This window comes from Pyxicephalus adspersus, chromosome 1 (assembly GCF_032062135.1).
Source record: "Pyxicephalus adspersus chromosome 1, UCB_Pads_2.0, whole genome shotgun sequence".
In the NCBI taxonomy this organism is placed as follows: Eukaryota; Metazoa; Chordata; class Amphibia; order Anura; family Pyxicephalidae; genus Pyxicephalus; species Pyxicephalus adspersus.
Genome location: NC_092858.1, coordinates 7968132 through 7987211, shown reverse-complemented (window position 1 = coordinate 7987211; position 19080 = coordinate 7968132). Strand labels below are relative to the sequence as shown.

Here is a 19080-nt window from a genome sequence, read left to right as displayed (position 1 = left end):
CCAATCTTGCACTGCGCAGGCGCAATATTGGGTGACAAGGTTGAAGTATTTGTGGGACTACGAATGTCAGGAAGGGTTAAAGAACAACACAAAACACTTAGGCACTGCTTAATTAAAAGTTAGTACTTATCTTTATTGGATGCCTACAATGGTTTAAAACAGCAACAGTTCCATCAGCAAAATAACATGACTCAGTTTATCCCAGGCAGGGCACATTTTCATATCTTCTAACTGGGAAGAGTCGGGCAGGGAGAAGCTGGCATTTCTTTACAAGTATCCAGAAAATGTCAGCGCCAGCACTCAATTCTTTGATATCTGGAGTTAACAATTATTCACTGATCTTAACAATCAAATCGTTATATGATCATTGCTAGCTCATTTTGACCAAACCTCCTTGTTACATTATAATGTGATGTAAAAACTTGCAATTGTCAGTATGAGACCCATCGGGCCATAACTTTAGTATAAGGTCATTCCCACCCTAACCTAGTGTAGGAAGGAGGACACAAGATGGCACAGACTAGACAAATCCACCCATACATCCACAACACATGTATTCAGTATTTCATGGTTTTTGTCTAAAAAGAACAACTCATAGGTGGCTCTCCAGATCAATAATCAGCAAGCTTCACAATTCCTGCAACACAAGCCTTTCGAGAAATGTAAAATAAAGTGCCCATCTCACTGTACATGTGCAAAATTGGCACTCTTTTTATATTAGAAGAAAGACCCTTCTGCTCATTCCCAATATCAGGCATATGCAGAACGAGCAGCCCCTTAGCCTCTTGGGAAATGTGATGTATATATTCCAGGATGCTCTGGGTTTCCCTTTCAGTTTTCACAAGTGCAGCAGAAATTAAAAAAAGGGACCTTCATTTAAAAAAAAAAACGAAGGTTACCTTTACCCTCACAGAGCCCTCGATCCCTCTGCAGCCAGGGTCCATTCTGTCCTGTGCTGTCCCGGATTTCTTCTTCTTCCCAACACGAAGGATTCACTGAGAGCTGCCATCTTCTTCCTGTTTCGTCTACCTACTTCACCCGATTTCGCACTGTGCAGGCGCAATAGGTGAAACCCATCAGTAAATGTAAAAAAAAGTGTCGATCCCCCTGCGCATGTGCATGATTGGCACTTTTTTGTACATTAGAAGAAAGTCCCTTCTGGTGCATACCCAAGATCAGGCATGTGCAGAAGAAGCAGCCTGCAACCGCTTGGCATACGTGATATATGAATCCCAGGAGGCTCTGGAGGTTTGCCATTCAGTCTTAAAAAAAAAGGTAAAAAAGAAAAACATTTTGCCCCAATATAAAAGGTATAGCTACCCTTTAATATAAAGTAAAAAAAATATGATGATAGGTCCTTAAAGCGAAATTACCCCCCAAAAAAAATCATACGCACCTTTTCTTGTGCAGAGGCCCCGATCCTCTGGTGCCGTCCTTGTTTTGGTCCCGCACCGTCCTGTAATGTACTCAGCCTGTCCCAGTGGTCAACCAAAAGCTGCCACAGTAAGACCACAGTAAACTAGGTAAACTAAGTATAATTTCATCCTTAAAAACATCCAGTAGGAACAAATTTCGCAGATGGTTTCCTGGAAAGAGTTCCCTCACGTCTCCAGTGATCCCCCGTTTCAACATCTTAGCTAGAACTGGATGGTGTTGCAGCCTACAGAAAGTGGTAATATCATTTCTTCCTATCTTACTATGTAAAAGTTCTTGGTTGCTATTTTCAAGCACTGTCACATGGGAGGAGACGACCTGTTACCCCATTATGGGTATTTTTCAGTGGCTGTGCTGGAAATAGGAGTGGCAGGGATTTGCTGGAGAGATTTTTACAAGTATTTGTATTTTGTCCTAAAAACCCCTTTAAGAATGAATGAAATGTTGTTAGGCCTCCTACATCCTATGCCGCAGCTCTTGCTGCCCTATAATAATGTACAAACCAAAGCATATTCATGGAAGAGTAGATAAGGTTACTAGAAGCATCTGAAACAGTCTGTAAATTGTTTCCACGGGTCATTAAAACATTTTTATGAGCCCAGTGAAATGTCCTATAAAAAGGAAACTGTAAAAAAGAAAACAATTTAGTATTACCTTTAGAAAAACTTTATTTCCTACATTTTCATCTGGACACATTTGTTAATAGGATGCCAACTGACAAAAGGGGTGACTTCAATTTCTGTTCCTTTTAATAAAAGATGTACCCCAGGAGCCGGCAACCTTTTCCACATTAAGTGTCAGTTTACAAGCATTAGTAACTGGCATGTCATTAAACAATAGGGTGCTGTAACTGTGTAGTTTGTTTTTTGCACTCCTTGTTGAACTGCTAATGGTAAGTCAAACTTATTATGTGTTTTAATTATATGAACAGGTGCACACCAAACAAGTTCATATTTATCATTATTGTGTACTGAACAGGAAACTGGACTTTAGTGTGTGGATAATTCAGCTGCACATGCTTCTAAATTATGTTTTAATTTGGCTTCAGGATGGACATCTGTCCATCTGTTTGCAGATATCCGTGGATCCAATGCAAAAGTAAATGAAAAGGTCACCTAGTATTTGTGTAGTGAATTCATTATAGTTTATATTCCACAAACAATACTATAATTATCTTTTAATGAGAATTATTAAATAATTTTGTAGACACGTGACTATCAATCTTTATCATTGAAAATGGCTTAATGTCCCTAGGTTGCTGACCACTAATGTAAAAATAAAAGCCTGTAGTGGCTGAATGCAGCATAACCCTGGTAGTGTGCACAGCCATGGGTAAGTTTGTTAAGTTTGGGGTAGCAGATAAATGCGTAGGGGAAAAACATGGACTGCAGTGTTTTCCCCAGCCCAAAAAGTCCTGGGCACACCCCCCGGAACTTTTCTGTAACCACCTGGCTGGTTTTGGGTGGTTTGTAAAAAAGTTGGGTCACATACAGGGGGCCCCCCACCCATCTACAGCTTCTTTCAACCCAGCCTAAAAAATATACTGGGCAGAATGCTGGACTGCTTAAGGCCAAACTCCAGGCAATGAGCCAAAATCACATATATAAAATAAATATACTGAAGCTGTTTCACCTGTTGAGTAATTAGAATTCTTTTCATTCTGTCCTGAACTTACACATCATTACTGCACAGCATAACTAGATGGATAACATCACCTCCTATGTTACAGGTACTGAATGTTAAACCAAGCCTTCTGGCAGCAGAAGACTGATGAAATTGCTTTTTCACTTACTCTGATCTTTCCTCTAATCATCAGATTTATTGTGTACCAGGATAAGAAGCCTAAGATGAGGATGGCCTCTGTTACTGCTCAAGTCCAAACACCTTGGGTAGGAGGATACGGAGTGCAGAGATAATGGGGTGGCATAAGTGTCAGTAAGTTGTGGTGGCATTGTGAGTTTTTGTGGGAAGGTTTGAAATGGGAAGGAACAGTCAAGCAAGTTGGGATTAGGGAGGGTTAGAACTTTGCAGACCGAGCTACCAGAGGGTCATGCACTCATCATTGTTAATAAAACATGCCAGGGTCAGTATAGGAACAGATAAGCAGAAACGGCAAGATGGGTCAGGGAACAACCCAAGATGTTAACAGGAATTAATAGAGTTTGGATGCAGGAACTTGTGGTCAAAGAGATCCTTCATACTACAGCATTGAGGTTTAGCAAGGCTCAGGCACAACTGTGCTTTAAAACTCATGCACAAAGCCTTATTTTGGCTATATAGCCTGGAATGATCTTCCTGTTATCCTTCTATGTCTGCACAATTGCATGCAGGGGGACCTGAATTCAATTGGGGTATTTTAGTACACCACCAGCAGACGTGATCAGCTTGTTGTGGTGCACTGAAAATGGGGGATAAATGGAATGCCTAACTTTTATTGAAGAGGTGTTTGGTTCTCCAAGGGCTCAGTTCATGAACTTGTATTCTTCATTCTTTGTGTCTGATCACTCTCATATCTTCTTTTGACTTATAAATTAATATTTATGCTCATGACCTCCAAAATTAACCTACCCACAACTGACCTTTCACACTTTTCCGTGGATAACATTTTAGGCTGCCTATAGTTTTTATTTTCAGGTACCAGAAACTAAACTTGGGTAAAACAATTCATTATCTTCGTCTTTACCAGAAAGGCTTCAACCTGACATCGCCCTATATGTAAATAGGACAGTCATTATTCTCTACTCACATACACACTGTCTTGGTGTCACTTGCAATTTTTACCCATGTGACATCACGAAAACACACTTTTCTTCTCTAGAGATTGCCAGACTCCTGGCCTATGATGATCTTATCTCTAAACCACTGCAACATCCTCTCATCTAGCATTCTACAATCTAAAAATGACTGTCGCAGCTATAATTATTAGAATTAATTTCACCTAAAAAATAAAATTCATTTTACAATGCTTTGTATCTAAATCATCCCATTGCTTCTATCCCACTTCCATTTTCAACCTTATACATTAATACACCCCTAGCAAGCACCATTTCAAGACTTCACCAAACTTCCCATACTCTAAGGATGTCCTTATCACATTTGTCTTGTTCCTGCCTTTAAAACCCAACCTAACACTCACCTATCTCTCTCTTTTAACTATCAATAATTAGTCACCAACCAATAGTTCCAATACTGCTACCTAATGTATACCATGCATTCCCCTACCTTCTATATTGTAAGATACATTGGGCAGAGTTCTCCTAACTGAGGCACAAACTCAACCAACCAGAGAAAAGGTCCCCCCAATTATGGTAGGAGGGAGAGCATAATAAGACCCGTTCCATGTTCTCTCATCTGCCAGGGTCCCTTTAAAAAGAAAATGTTCATTCAGCTTTAAAATATAACACACTTTTTACAAGATATCGACAATAATGTAATAACAGGAGGACTCAACAGCTGCCTGTTAGGAATTACATAATTACTAGACAATATCAGTCCCTTCATTAAAAAGGCCATTTTCTATTCTTCTTCCAGCAACTCTGTGAGTGGCATTTACAGATTGATTTTATAATCCGCATCCACAAATGTCTCCCCCGCTTTATCAGCCGGTGCTTCAGATGCTTTACTTTCAGGCTAACATCTCTTTACTTTGAAAAGCCGGCAGAAAAAAGACTTATTGATGTGCTTTGTAGTATATAGGCTGGTGGGAAGAAGAAGAGATTCATGCGTGTGTGTGCTTGTGTGTAACTTTTCTGTCCACAAGGAACATAGGGAAAAACTTGAGATGAGAAGGACAGTAGGAAGAAGGGAAAGGTAAAGACACTGCAAATTGGAAACTATTTTATTTTGCCCTGTATGCTGGTCACTTCCACATAGTCTGGGACCAACGACCTAAAACTCCTACAGTATTCTCCCCAGATTTTTTTTAAGCTGGGTGGGAACAAGCTGTAGGCAGGTGGGGGCCCCAACTTTTCAGTAACCACCCGAAAACAGCTGGGTGGTTATTGAAATGTGCCAGGTGGTGCCCCCAGGGGCTGGGGAGAACACTGTCCCATCTACAAGAGTAGAGACCTTTATAGCCTAGACAACTACAGAGGCATCACTGTGAGCCACACACTGGGAAACTAAAAAAACATCACAAATAAAGAATCACCTTTCTCACACAGCATACTGTTTTCAGTAAGAACCAAATTAATGCCAAACCATCAAAGGTTTGATCATATCTACACCCTGCACAACCTTAACAAGCAGCATGTCCAAAATACAATAAATGTGGACCTTACCTTTGGCTCAATGTGGCACCCAGAACTATTCCTGGCTTTTCCAAAAAAGTGCTATTGAAAGTTTTATTTTGGGAATAAATGCAGTGTGAAATTAAATGGGAATAGAACATCATACCTAATGTAGGATCGCAAGACTAGGCAGGGCTTCAACCTTTGTACAACATCAATAAGCTGGCTTCCACCAGGGAATCCTTATCAGCACCAGGACTCACTCAAGTTCCTGCTTTGTGCAAATGACCTCTTGTTGTTATCCCCAACAGAAAAAAAACTGAAAACCCCCTGGCAGTCCTAGGGATACCCAGCCCAAGGTGGCCACTTTCCAAAAGTCCCCAAAAAAAATGATGAGAATAAATGCAGTGTGAAAATTAATAGGAATTGAATATCATACTTACTACATGGTCACAGGACTAGGGAGGGCTTTAGCCTATATCTAATATTAATAAACTGGCTTCCACCAAGGAAACTTCATCAACACCAGGACTCACTGTACACAGAACAAGTTCCTGCTTTATTCAGTTGACCTACTGGTATGCACAACAGAGAGCAACCTGCAACCTCCCCCCGGCAATCTTATCCAGCCCAACATGGCCACTTTCCAGAAATACAAGAAAAAACAAAACCACAGCGTTACAGAGGAAAATACAGACAGTTCAAGGGCTCCCCTTACACTAAGTAGGACTTTGAATTCAGTAGAATTAGCAAATGCACCTTCTTTGGTCTAGAAATCAACCAGCTTGGAGTTTTTAAGCCAGCCATCGATGCTCGAAAACTCAAGGCCTACCAACCTTTCCATGTCATTAGGAACAACTTTACCTTCTCAATCCACCTGTAAAAGTCCAGCTGAAAATCTAAAACAGCCCCATCACCCCAGTGCTGCTTAATAGCTAGTGCAAAAATGTTTACAGTTTATTGTAACTACTTAACCTCTATGATGTTCCAGTGGACACCTTTTATATATGCATCATTCTGAGCGTTTAAACCTAAATCATTTTGTTTTGAACAAAATACTCCCTTTGTTAGTGTGACGTAAGAAGGAAAGTAAATGAATGGAAGTGTATTTGTATTTTACATCACTTGATGTTACCTTGTAAACTGTTTACTTTAAAACAATAGAATATTATAAAAGAAGTAAGGCTACCATAGCAACATTTTTTTTATTCTACTATGAACACTATAAGTTTTATATCCTTATAGTTCCCCCCTCTTTTTTGTGTCTGACATAAACATAGTAGATGTTTGTGATGGTATGAAAGGGATTTACCATCAGATATCATTTCATACATAGTGTGCATAAATACTCCGTAATGTAAAGAAGGTAAATGCATACCTCCTTATCAGTACAATGCCCCATGCTAAGATCCAGCCCAGCCTAACATATTGCACCACTATCAGAGAAAGATCGGCACAGAAGACTTCAGATTTCCATTTTCAGAAGTTTACATTTTTGAATATTCTTTTTATTCATGCAAAATATTTATAACATGATTAGTGTAACTGATATTAATTGTAATTGATTTACTAATTCAGAGGTAGGGATAGGGAGTTGGGGTCCTGGTAGATGCAAAAATGTATAAACTGATGGAATGTGGTCACTGTGACTGCACTTCTCCATGGGGTTGCTGCACTTTATTCAAAGGTCTGTAGGAGAAAGAGGATACATGGTCACTATATTGCTCCACAAGCTGGTGAGGGGTTCCAATTTCCTTACTTATCTAGAAATCTGATGGGATTGAGTCATTGTGACTGCAACACTCCACAGGTTTGATGAAATGTCCTGGTTGCTTCTCTTGTTCAAATGTCTGGTGGAAAAAGGAAAATCCTTGGTCACTGTACTGCTCCACAGTTCCAATTTCTTCACTGATCTAGAAACCGGATGGGGTTATTGTCACTGCAGTTTTGATGAGGAGTCCCAGTTGCTGCACTTGTTTAAAGGTCTGATGGGGGAAAGGGGCTCCTTGATCACTGTACTGCTCCACAAGCTGATGAGGGGTTCCAATTTCTTCACTGATCTAGAAACCTGACAGAGTGGGATCATTGTCTAGACTGCTCTACAGATTTAATGAGGGGCCCTAGTTGCTGCACTTATTCAAAGGTCTGATGGGAATAGGGGGCTCCCTGGTAACTGTACCGTGCCCCAAACTGATGAGGGGTTCCATAATCTTCGCTGATCCAAAAGCCTGATGGGTATCCTGGATAAAATGTTCATCCATCCAACCTCTATAAGTTTTAGGATGTTTTACACTTATGATTCCCAACACCAAAAAATCCCTTTAGTTCAACCAATAGAAAAAGTTAAGCCTCACTAAAAACATGCTGCTACACATTTACTTTCTCAAAGCGGTAATTCTATTAAGTGGTGTAAGCTCTCCCCAAAGTAGGCAACTATGAACAGCATACATGCATTCCTATGGAACATCTACCTCCTTTAAGAGTGACAGAGCCAGGCTCCAGTTATAGTCCTGACTGCTGCTGTCACCATTGACCTTGTTTCTTGATTTAGGTCTTGCCTTGCCCTTCTTGGTTCATTGGACTGCTACGTACAATAGGACTTGTGCACATGGAAAGCATGTATGTAGAAAGAGAAAAGTTGCTATAAGCATAGCCAAATTGTATTGCCAACAAAAACTTCCAATCATAGCAATTTTTTTTACATCTAAACCTTAGTTCTGTCCAAAAGTAGTCCTTTTCCCCTTTTTTTGTGATTGATATTTGGAAGATCCATTTGGAATGGAAATATACAGCACAATTCACATCTCTGATATTAAATCCCTGCTCTTAATTAAATGTTGCTCTGTAGGGATTTCAGAACTTATCTGGCAAGATAACAAAACTCCTTAATTGTGCAGTGGAGGGTTCAGTACTTGGAGAACAGTGATTTCAGCTACTGTTTAATATCCATCATTACATGGCTGAAATTAAAGATGAAGAAATGCTTTTCTTTATGAATCCAGATCATGATGGAAATCTACTTGTGGCATAAATATAAAGTAAAGTGACCTTTAGACTTAACTATATTTCTGGGACAACAAAACACCATCCAAAACCTCCGTACTATCTTTTTTTCCACCCCACTCTTATACCCCATTTTTTCTCACCGAAACGTTCTGTTCCTGCACTTAATTCATTTAAACAACACATACTTGTTCCTTTTAATTGAAGAACTTGTGAGGCATCCATGCCATGGTTTGTCATACTCTTGCCAAAATCAGAAACAGGCAGAGTAAGCAAACAGTAAATCAAATGAATACACTCATCGGTACCAGATAACTGGTGACTGGGAGCAGAAAGACTATTAAGTCCTATCAGCCAATGGCAGCACAGGACTGAGACCATGAACTTCTCTGCTCATTGGCTAAAGGATAACTCCAAATCCCCTTCAGCTTCACACAGTCTCAGAACAGGGGATGTAGAGAGACCATTCACAGCTAAAGGGAAACCTGGATGCTTTAGATTGCAGATCAGAGGGCTGACAGCTATTTACTTGATACCCATTGCTGGTGTATATGACGCCATCGGAGGGAATAAACAGGACGCACTAAACTGCAATGGCTTACTACACGTGATCTGCAGTCGTGTCCTAAATCTCTGACTGTCTTCTGTTGCATTTTTCAACCCTCTGCCAGTCTGCAATATCTTTTCTGCAGCCATTGTCAACTGTATAGCACAGTGTTTCCCAACCTTCTGAACATTAGGGAACACCTTGAAATAACTTTTAGATCCTTAGACCCTTACAGATAGCCAAAAGGATCATTGGAGTCATTTAAACTGGCCTGAGAGTCACAAACTGCTCATCGCCCATGAACCCCTAGCAACCTCTGAAGAAACCCTAGGTTGCATGGATCCCTGGGTAAGGAACATTGGTATAGCACATCCACTATTCCCAATTGTATATTTTCCCATGTAAGCAATTTTTTTCTCTCCTAAAGCATAATCTTTGACAGTCTCCTGAAATCATTTTATCTAAAATGTCACTTTACATTCCATCCAAGACCACATTTGTATTGAGAACATGGCAGCTTGCTGACTTAACAAAACCCACAGGCAGTTTAACTCACTAAGAATACACAGAAATAGAATTCAAAGTAGTCTGATCAAGCTTGGCAAATACAAGAGAGATATTTCTGTCTTTTTGTTTTAAGGACAATTATTTCTAATGTTTTTGTATTCTGCTTAGGGGTGAACCAGATTTAATTTGCAATTATTACGAGGCTGGTAGTGAAAAATCAGGGCTTTACTATCTAGCATACAATAAGAGATTTCGACTGTGATAGGGATGGTGGTGGTTGGTTACCCAGAAACATAACTGCTTACCATCAGAAACCTAGCAGTAATATGTCTGCAGTATCTAAACATCTCCTGTACAATCCAGAGTCTCGGCCTGTCTCCTGTAGTGTATTCCCGAGCTTTAAACAGATTCTACGTATAAGTTAAGTTGCAAACACCCAAATATGTGTATTTATTAAAGCCACAATTGTTTTTATACAATACAAAAACTGTCAAAGTTTTGAATGAATGAACAAAAAGTTTTATAAAAAAAATGAAATTTTACACACTTAAATGAACAGTTGACAGAGAAAATAAAACTGTCATAGACACTGTAATGTTTTAATGTGATGTAAATGAACCTCTAAATATTTTAAAAATGCATTTTCAAGAGATTGTCTAGGACTTTTAGAGGCTCTGATATAGGGACGAGAGAAACTACAAACCCCAGTTTATGTCCTTTTCTTTACAAGTAGTGGTCTGGGACTTTTCTAGGGTGTAATGTAGAGCAGGGATGAGAGATGGAGTTGTTGGGTCTGGTCCAAATAATACCTTATTACCTCATTATCATCAATACCTTATTGGAATGCAAAAGCTCTGATAGTGACAACACTAAACACCCAATATGATCATGTTGTCAGCTTGAAACCAGAGCTGATTTGATGAACATCCCCCCATCCCTGCCTTCCACTCCTTTGCCTGCCTCATCACAGAATTTCAAGACAATCACTGCTGATGGTAACCAGTTATGTCTTTGGATATCCAGTCACCGCCATCCCCCGCACAATCCAACCACCATTATGTCATGGATGCCCCAAGGGTGCATTGAAGGCAGTAAGTCCTAAATGTAATTGGAAAAGCTTTTTCCTTCCTGTTCCCATTCATGTACATACAGTACTGGCAAGACACTGGTCAACTAACCTGAACTCTTCTAGTGTTAAAAGTAAAGCAATACAGACTAAAGCGTGTCCCATACCCATCGTACTAGCCACCCACGGCCACCACGCTGACCCTTTTATAAAACACTTTTATTCCGCACATGTTGTCAAATTTATGAATCACTTTTGTTCTGGAGATCATTTTTTCTCATGGGTAATGGGTGAATGTGCAGTTCTTTTTTTTAATGCATGTAATCTTTGTGCATATGTACATCCCACACACACTTAAGAATTCAAGTATTTTTTTTTTCTTCCGGTACATTTTGTATTTCTGGAGCTATAACCTCTAAACGATCGCCTCCTCATTCTCTAAAAGAGTTCACATGCTGGCTGGCCATGAACATGATTAAAGGAGCTCTGTAACTACCCTCTGGGAGGTGAAAAACTACACCATTGCCTATATTGTAATGACTGGGGGATTTATTGCCCTGTAATCCCCTTTTCCTCAGTCAGTCTTTAGTATAACCACATAAGTCATGGGCAGCATGTTGGCTCAGTGGTTAGGACTTTGGCCTTTGCAGCGCTAGGTCCTAGGTTCAAATCTCGGCCAGGACACTATCTGCATGGAGTTGTAGGTTCTCCCCATGTTTGTGTTGGTTTCATCCATAATGATCATAATGACATGGCTATGCACACAGTGCTTTATAATATGTTATTTTTTAATGATTGTGTAACGAACTAAAACACCATGATCAATATACATTGTAGGATAACTGTTCTATCTGTAATAGGATTCGGTAATTATGCTTAGGTTGGTGATCATATATTTTTCCTACTCTATTTAAGAAATACAGCTTGGTCCCCGACATGTCCCCAACCTGCTGATTAGACTATAAACGAGCAGTGGAACACTAATGAGGCCATTACTTTCATTGTTTTCCTATAAGCCTGTTCTGACTTTGTTCCGACAATATTGAAACACAATTTTGATTTCCTTCCACTGTTCCCCCATCCCCTTGCTGTGCAGGAGATGGCTGAAGGCTGATACAATTGTAGGTAGTGTTTTTTTTCCATATATACTCAAGTATATACCAAGACTTATTAGACCTGGTTCATATCAGGGTATACAACTAGGTGGTGCTGTGTCTTTATGTAAAATGTATAACAAACTCCTGCTGACACTATTAGAATTTGTTACACACTTTACATTAAGACACAACACCATCTAATGGTGGCCAACAATGCACATTCTCATTTATAGACAAATGACCCATCATAACCAACTCAAAAGAAAAAATATTTAACCTTTAAAAAGCAGGGCAGTGGGTACGCAGACTTTATTGGGTATCCATTTTTTATTTTTTTCAACTTTTTAAATAAAGGTTTGAAAAATACCATACCATGATTATATGTATTAACAATATTTGTTTTGGCATTTCTATTACCTAATGTTTTCAGCAGTGATGGTCACATTTTGTGTCCAAGGTTTACATTTGAATCAGTGTAGTTTTCCTGTTTTATCAGGTAAAAGTAGATTTATATTCAGATAGGTTTGTATTTGAGTATATACTGTATGGTAGTTTTATGTGATGGACTAGTGTAGGTACGTGAACCTCTCTTAAAATGATTAAGATGCGAGTCACTAGCTAGTGATATGGGCTAGCTAGGGTGTACATTGCAAAACACTGTATGACTAAAGCTATATACACACGTCAGATGATTCTAGCCTGATATGAACGGCCTCACTTGTCTGGGGTCTGACATGTGTACAGTGGTCAGCCAAAGTTGTTGTCCTTATGGATCCATGAACAACGGCTATACAAGTCAATGGAGATGATCACAGCAGGGTGCTGCTCATTTGTTCTTCCGGCTTCCCTCACATTAGAACAGAAAGGTGCTCATTCGTTTATCTGCCACTTATTCCCAGTGAAAGATCATTACCAGGGGTGGAAATTGCACTAGAAACGTGTTAACTGACTGATGGCTTTTATGTGTGTAATAATAACCCTTTGTTGTCTAATCAGCTAGCTGGGGATAGAACAGTGACCAAGCTGTATTGCTTAACCAATTGAACCTAATAACCATTTTTTGAAACAAAACAGTTTAGATATTGGAATTGTAACTGTGTATTTATCTGTTTGCCATTTAGTTTGCTGTAGACTTTATAGTTTAGGGGCTCCATAACTGGTTATTTCTCTGTAATCTCTAACAGCAGCAGTTGTGGTTATTCATGTTTCACCTCTGTTTTCTGGCAGACATACAAGAGTTTTATGAAGTCACGTTACTCAGCTCCCACATCGACTACGAAGAAAAGATCTCCGAGCTGAACCATGTAGCTGAATTATGGGAGAAGAACAATTCTTCATCCGGCTGTCCAGAGAGCTTACAGCAAGCCTCAGAGGTAGCTTTTGATTTAGCAATATCTGTTATGTATACATCAATAAAGACAAAAAGCTCACTAGGCAAAAACTAGGCAACGCTATGACTCATTGTAGAAATAAAAAAAAAAAAATACTCAGTATATTGCAAGGATTTTAGGAAACTTTTTGCAGGTTCTGTATTTTGAAGATGCATGGAGGGGAAATACATATCGATCATAATACAGAATTCAGAATTCTTCAACAGATGTCTAGGTGCAATCAGACATATAAGCCCTGGAATTAAACCTTTCAGAAATGGGCTTCCAATTAAGCTTTTACTAAGACTATCAAAGTAGACCTTATGTCTACCGACCAAAAAAATGGAATTCGTCACTGAATACCAACTCATGGTTTAAGGTCCTGGTCAAGCACCAGTGCTCACCTGATGCCAGTTCCCCAATCTAACTCTGCATTTTTCAGCTATAGCCAGCCCTCGGTCAGCCTTGGGAAGTTTGATGCGCTGTTCCTGCACACAATTGCCCTCATAACCTATGTGTGCAAGGGATGGCGTCTGGGAAAAGACTCACAGAGGACCAGGAACCCACAGATAATACAGTACAAAAGGATTCCAGCAGAGGCAAGTCTAGAATACAGAGCCAGAGGTCATACGCTCATCAGTCCACCAGTTGAGGTCAGTCCACCAGTTGAGGTATCCAAGGGTAAAGACAAAGAAGAGTTGGGGTCACAGGCAAGAGGATGGTCCAGGCAGCATACAATCACAGGGTCAGGAACAGGTAGAATCAGCAACAGTAAATTTAACAAATAAACACATCAACAGTAAGTCAGCCAAGCTTAACTCTACAATAGTCACTGGTGACTGTGAGCAGAGAGACTATATAGTCCCAGCAGCCAATGGCAGCACAGGATTGAGATCAGAAACTACTGTCCTCATTGGCAGCAGTCTAATTCCAAATCCCCATCAGCTGCACACAGTCTCAGAGCAGGGGATGCCAAGAAACCATTCACAACCAAAGGGAAACTAAGGATGCCGCAGCCAGCTTTTTGACTGATTTCCCCGGCCACTGTAAGCATGGCCGCCAAAGAGAATAAAAAGAGTGCGCTTGCTGTATAGGATTGCTGGCCAGATAATTGTCTACAAACACATTGCCTTGCCTCTCATTGTCAGGAATCAAAAGTAATATATTAAAAGTCTAATAAAATATCAAAGTCCCAAAAAAAATATTGTATAAAAAACATATTTAATTTTAGATGGATTAGAGGTATTATTTTGTTATCTAGAGTCCAGCAAAATAAATGTGAGGAACACTCATAGCTGAATATGTTACATTTAGGGTGGGGAACTCATTTTGGCAATCCAAAGTCTGACCCAGGCTTCAGTAGATCTATATCGCTTGCAGCTTTTTGGCTTCAGAACCGTCTCCTGGCAGGAGGTGCCACACCCTCTTCAGGGTAATAGGGGAGGAAAAAGGTGGCCATACATGTCATATTCCACCTAAGCTTGCCCTGCATATGTGGATGACATCTTTTCTAAGTGTTCCTGCAACAGAACAACAATACAAGTGGGTGCTGAGAAGTTCCTGGCTTTGCCCAGAAAGAGAGCCAGAGTTATGAAATAACACATTTCAGCGTAGTTGCAGCTTTTCTAGACCATTCAAATAAAAGTCCTTTGATTGGGCCACAAACCAGCTCTCAGCAGCATCTTTTACGTCAGAAATGTCCTCAAAACGTTGCCCCTTCAGGTGTTTCTTCAAATTTGGGACAGATAATAGTCCGAAGGGGCCAGGTTAGGTGAGTAGGGGGGATGGTGGACCAATTGGAAACCCAGGGTGTTCAATTTGGCAGCCACAACATTAGACGTGTGCGCAGGTGCATTGTCCTGCAAAAAAAGGATCCCTTTGGTTAACTTTCCATGGCGTTTCGTCTTAATTGCCTCCTTCACCTGGTCCAGGAGGTTAGCATAATACTATCTGGTGATACTAGAGCCCTGAGGTAGGTAGTCCACCAACAGAATACTGTCTTTGTCCCAGAAAACAGACACCATGACTTTTTTTGGCAGATTTCTAGGTTCTGAACTTCTTTGGCCCTGGGGACCTGCTGTGGCACCATTCCTTTGACTGTTCCTTGGTTTCAGGATCATAGATGTGGAGCCAGGTTTCATCCTCAGTCACTAACCTAGCCAAAAAGTCCCGTGCAGCTTCAAAATGGGCCAAAACGGCTTTGGATNCTTCAACTCGTTCCTTCTTCTGATCACTGTTCAAACATTTCGGCACCCACTTCACTGAAAGCTTGTGCATGTCTGTGGATAGTGGTGATAACAAACCCAACACGCTCCCGTGAGATGTCAAGTATCTGGGCTATCTTTTTTATGGATATTCGCCGGTCCTCAATATTCAGCTCATGGACAGCATTGCAGGTTGTCGGGTCAGTTGAGGTTGGGGGGCGCCCACTGCGGGGCTCATCTTTAAAGTCTTGAAACAAGATATGCAGGTTTTGACAGTGCTGTAGGAAGGACACTTCTCCCCCCATGTTTGTGACATCTCAGTGTGAATGTCCTTCTCCCTGCTGACTTTCCCTGGAGAAAAAAAACTTTATGACGGCCCGTAACTCCAACAACGTGAAACTTGCTTGTGCTTCTGCCATCACAGCTTCTCACTAAAATAAAAAACAGTTTTAAGAATCGCAGAGACCTGATATTTGCACAGTTACATACTAAGATATTAGCCTGTCATATGCCCCCACACTCAATTTTCTATTTCATCTGGAAGGGGGCAAAACCAGGAACTTCTCAGCACCCCCTCGTATTACTCACAATGGTAAAGTAATTCTGCTTTTTTACCTTATAATTTATTTTATATCAAAAATCCAAAAACATTATTTTTCTAACGTTTTTTTTTAACATCTTCTTTTATAAATATTTCTGTGCTCTGTTCTGCCTTTTGGAATATTAAATATACATTTATAAGCAGTCCTTCTGTGTACCAAACAAACAAATTAACATCCCCTCTAGAGAGTGTGTATAATTGTTTGTGCATAGCTGCATGGAACTTCTAATGCCTGCAAGCTCAGTTGAAGACCTGCTATGAATGTTGGGAAGATTGAATTGCGTGTATTGTGTACCATGTCTGCCATAGAACTGTGTATATCCCTGTGTATATATGTGGTTGTCTTGTAGACCAGGCAATGGACAAATTCCAGGTGGTTGCACCTAACCCCTGTATCACACTTTAATCCTCTTCACTTAAGCGCTGGCTCCTCTCTCCAGTGCATGGAGGCAGTTTTAACCCCCAGTGCACCTGCTCTTCCAAGTTTATTAATGTGCATCATCCTTCTGGCTAGCCAATCAGAAGCCTCATGATAGTCCCGGTCTATTTAGCTGGCTCAGACACAGCGCTTAATGTTTGAGCAACATGTCTCCAGACTACCGCTGAGCCCCCTAACTTTGCTGAAGCATTTCCTACTCAGTTGTTGCCTGATTGAGTTTCCTAGTCTAGCTCCTGTTCTAACCACTTGTTGTCTAGTCTGCTGTTCCAGTGTCCCCAGCACTTTCCCATGTCGCCTGCCTTTCTCAATGTTTTTGGTGACCATGGTGTCACCTGTGTTTCCAGTGTCTTTCTGTGTCTTCTGCATTCATCTGTGTCTTCGCCCCCCTGTGTCTTCTGTGACCCCCATGTCACCTGTGTCTCTCAGTTGCTTTCTGGTATTAGAGCCATAAAGCAAATAAAACACAAAGTCATCAACACTCTAAAATACAGGATCCTTGTTTTTTGTTAAAACACAGTCACAATATTTTGAAGAAAAGCCAGATGGTTCCATAGTTTCCGGATAGTTAGACTGCAGTTTTATTTACTTTTATTGTTAGAAGGACAGCACGAGGAAATATTTTAAAACATTTAGTTTATTATGTCCGGTCCACTTTGTTAAACCCCCAAACAAAAATGATAGAAAAAAAAAACTGTAACCCATTTTGCAGGGTTCTGTTTTTTTAACCATCTAAGTCCTCTTTCTTGGTATCATCACAACACCATTTTCAGATGCCATGGAGCATTGGTCTAACATTTTACCTGTTCCAACTGGTCACAGACAGTACACATGTAATGGCATCATACCTATCCTGGTTTTATAAATCAACCTCACTGCCGGATAGCCAATAGGAAGTGTTTGCAGTGATTTGGGCATGCAGATGAAGAAAAAGGAAGTACCAAGACTCAATGGGCCTGATTTATTAAAGCTCTCTGTAGCTGGAGAGGATACACTTTCATGATTGAAGCTGGGTGATGCTTTCTTAAAAATCATTTGCTATTTGTTATCAATTGTTTTTAATCCTGGTCCAAATATATTCCAGGTTTGCTGGATCACTCAGCTTCACTGATGAAAGTGTGTCCTCTCCAGCCTTGGAGATCTTTAATAACATGACTCTTTCTTTAGAAGAGTTCGTTTTTTCGTGATCAGTAAGAAGAGGGGTGATGGGGGTGTTTGGGAGGGGGGTTTGTAGTTTTGTCCAAAGTTCAGCTTCAAACAATTCCAGTCTGTGTAAAATTTCCATTCCTGTTTTTTGATGGTAGGCTGCAGCAAGGTTAACACACCGAAGGCTACAGATTGCAAAGGCTGAAGGATTTTTGACAGGGAAGGTTTGTGTTGTGTATGTTATGGCTAGCTTATTTCCCAAAACTCATAAAACAGAACAATTTCTCAGGGTTTTTTGGTTGTTTGTTTATTGTACATTATATTTGTTAAAACAGAAATAAACCACAAACAGCAGGCACAGATAAACCTCTTCTGACTTTGTAATTCTATAACAGATTTTAAAGAATTCCCTGTCGGTTTCCTTTAGCATTTTTCTAGCGCAGTCTGTCACACTGAAACCTGTCCTGGCAATTGACAACCAGAGATTGAAATAAGGCTTGGTGGCTGGGGGCAAAACGGAGAGACATTATTAATAGAACTCCGAGTATATATATATTTACCATTTTAGTTCACTCGTCTTCCTCTAGATAGTAACACATTAGGTTACAAATTCAGGTAGCAAATGTACTGTAAATCTGTGTTTATACAAAATTTTTCTTTTAACGTCAAAATTGATATAGGGGTTGCAGAGGGAGTATCACTTTTGCAATAAAATAGCTTTAATCACAATTTGTTTAATTCACTCACCTGTCGCCATTTTCTTTTTGCTTCTCTTTCTGCTTCTGGATCTTTGTCCAACTTAATTGTCAGGCTAGGATGAAATTGAGTCATAGCAGTCCTATGGGTGCTGGGATACCGGGCGCATTCTGGCATCATACGTTGAGCTGCCCAGCATTATTTTAGCAATTGGGCAGGCAAGTATGCTTTGTTGCAGAAGGGGCATCACCTATCTCTCTTCAATAAAGAGCTTCCTGATCATAAACTTTCAAAGCAGAACTTTAGTTCCACTTTAAGTTATATATGGCACCCTGGCAAGCTTGTCACTGGTGATGGAAACACTGCAATTTATCTCTTACCTGGTTGGGAAACACTACTATATACCATATGGATCTTACCTTGAGTTTAAATAGTTCCAGGCACAAGTGAAGCCAGAGTCCGAAACATCCTGTACAGTGAAATATATATATATATATATATATATATATATGGAGATCGTGCAAATTTAACGTCCATTTAATGTCCACTTTAAAAAATACCTGTGCTGTGAATGATTAGCCCCAAAAAGTTAATGATTAGTCACCAGTTTTGCCTGAAGACTCCTTGCAGTTGATCATTTCTCTGTTACTGACTTACCCTGTGTTAACCAGTGGTCTATTGACTGTTGGGATAATCAAGAAGCAGCAGGATAGATGCAGGTAGCACAGATCCACCAGGATAAAT

The 19080-nt window shown here is 40.1% G+C and overlaps 1 protein-coding gene across 1 annotated transcript in view; it reads left to right on the top strand.

The window, feature by feature from the left end:
* DLG2 (discs large MAGUK scaffold protein 2) overlaps positions 1 to 19080 on the top strand; it is a 767759-nt gene that overhangs the window by 63176 nt on the left and 685503 nt on the right. Inside the window, exon 3 of the mRNA XM_072398627.1 lies at positions 13111 to 13256. Within this exon, the coding sequence (XP_072254728.1) occupies positions 13111 to 13256 (146 nt within the window). The remainder of the gene's footprint in view (positions 1 to 13110; positions 13257 to 19080) is intronic.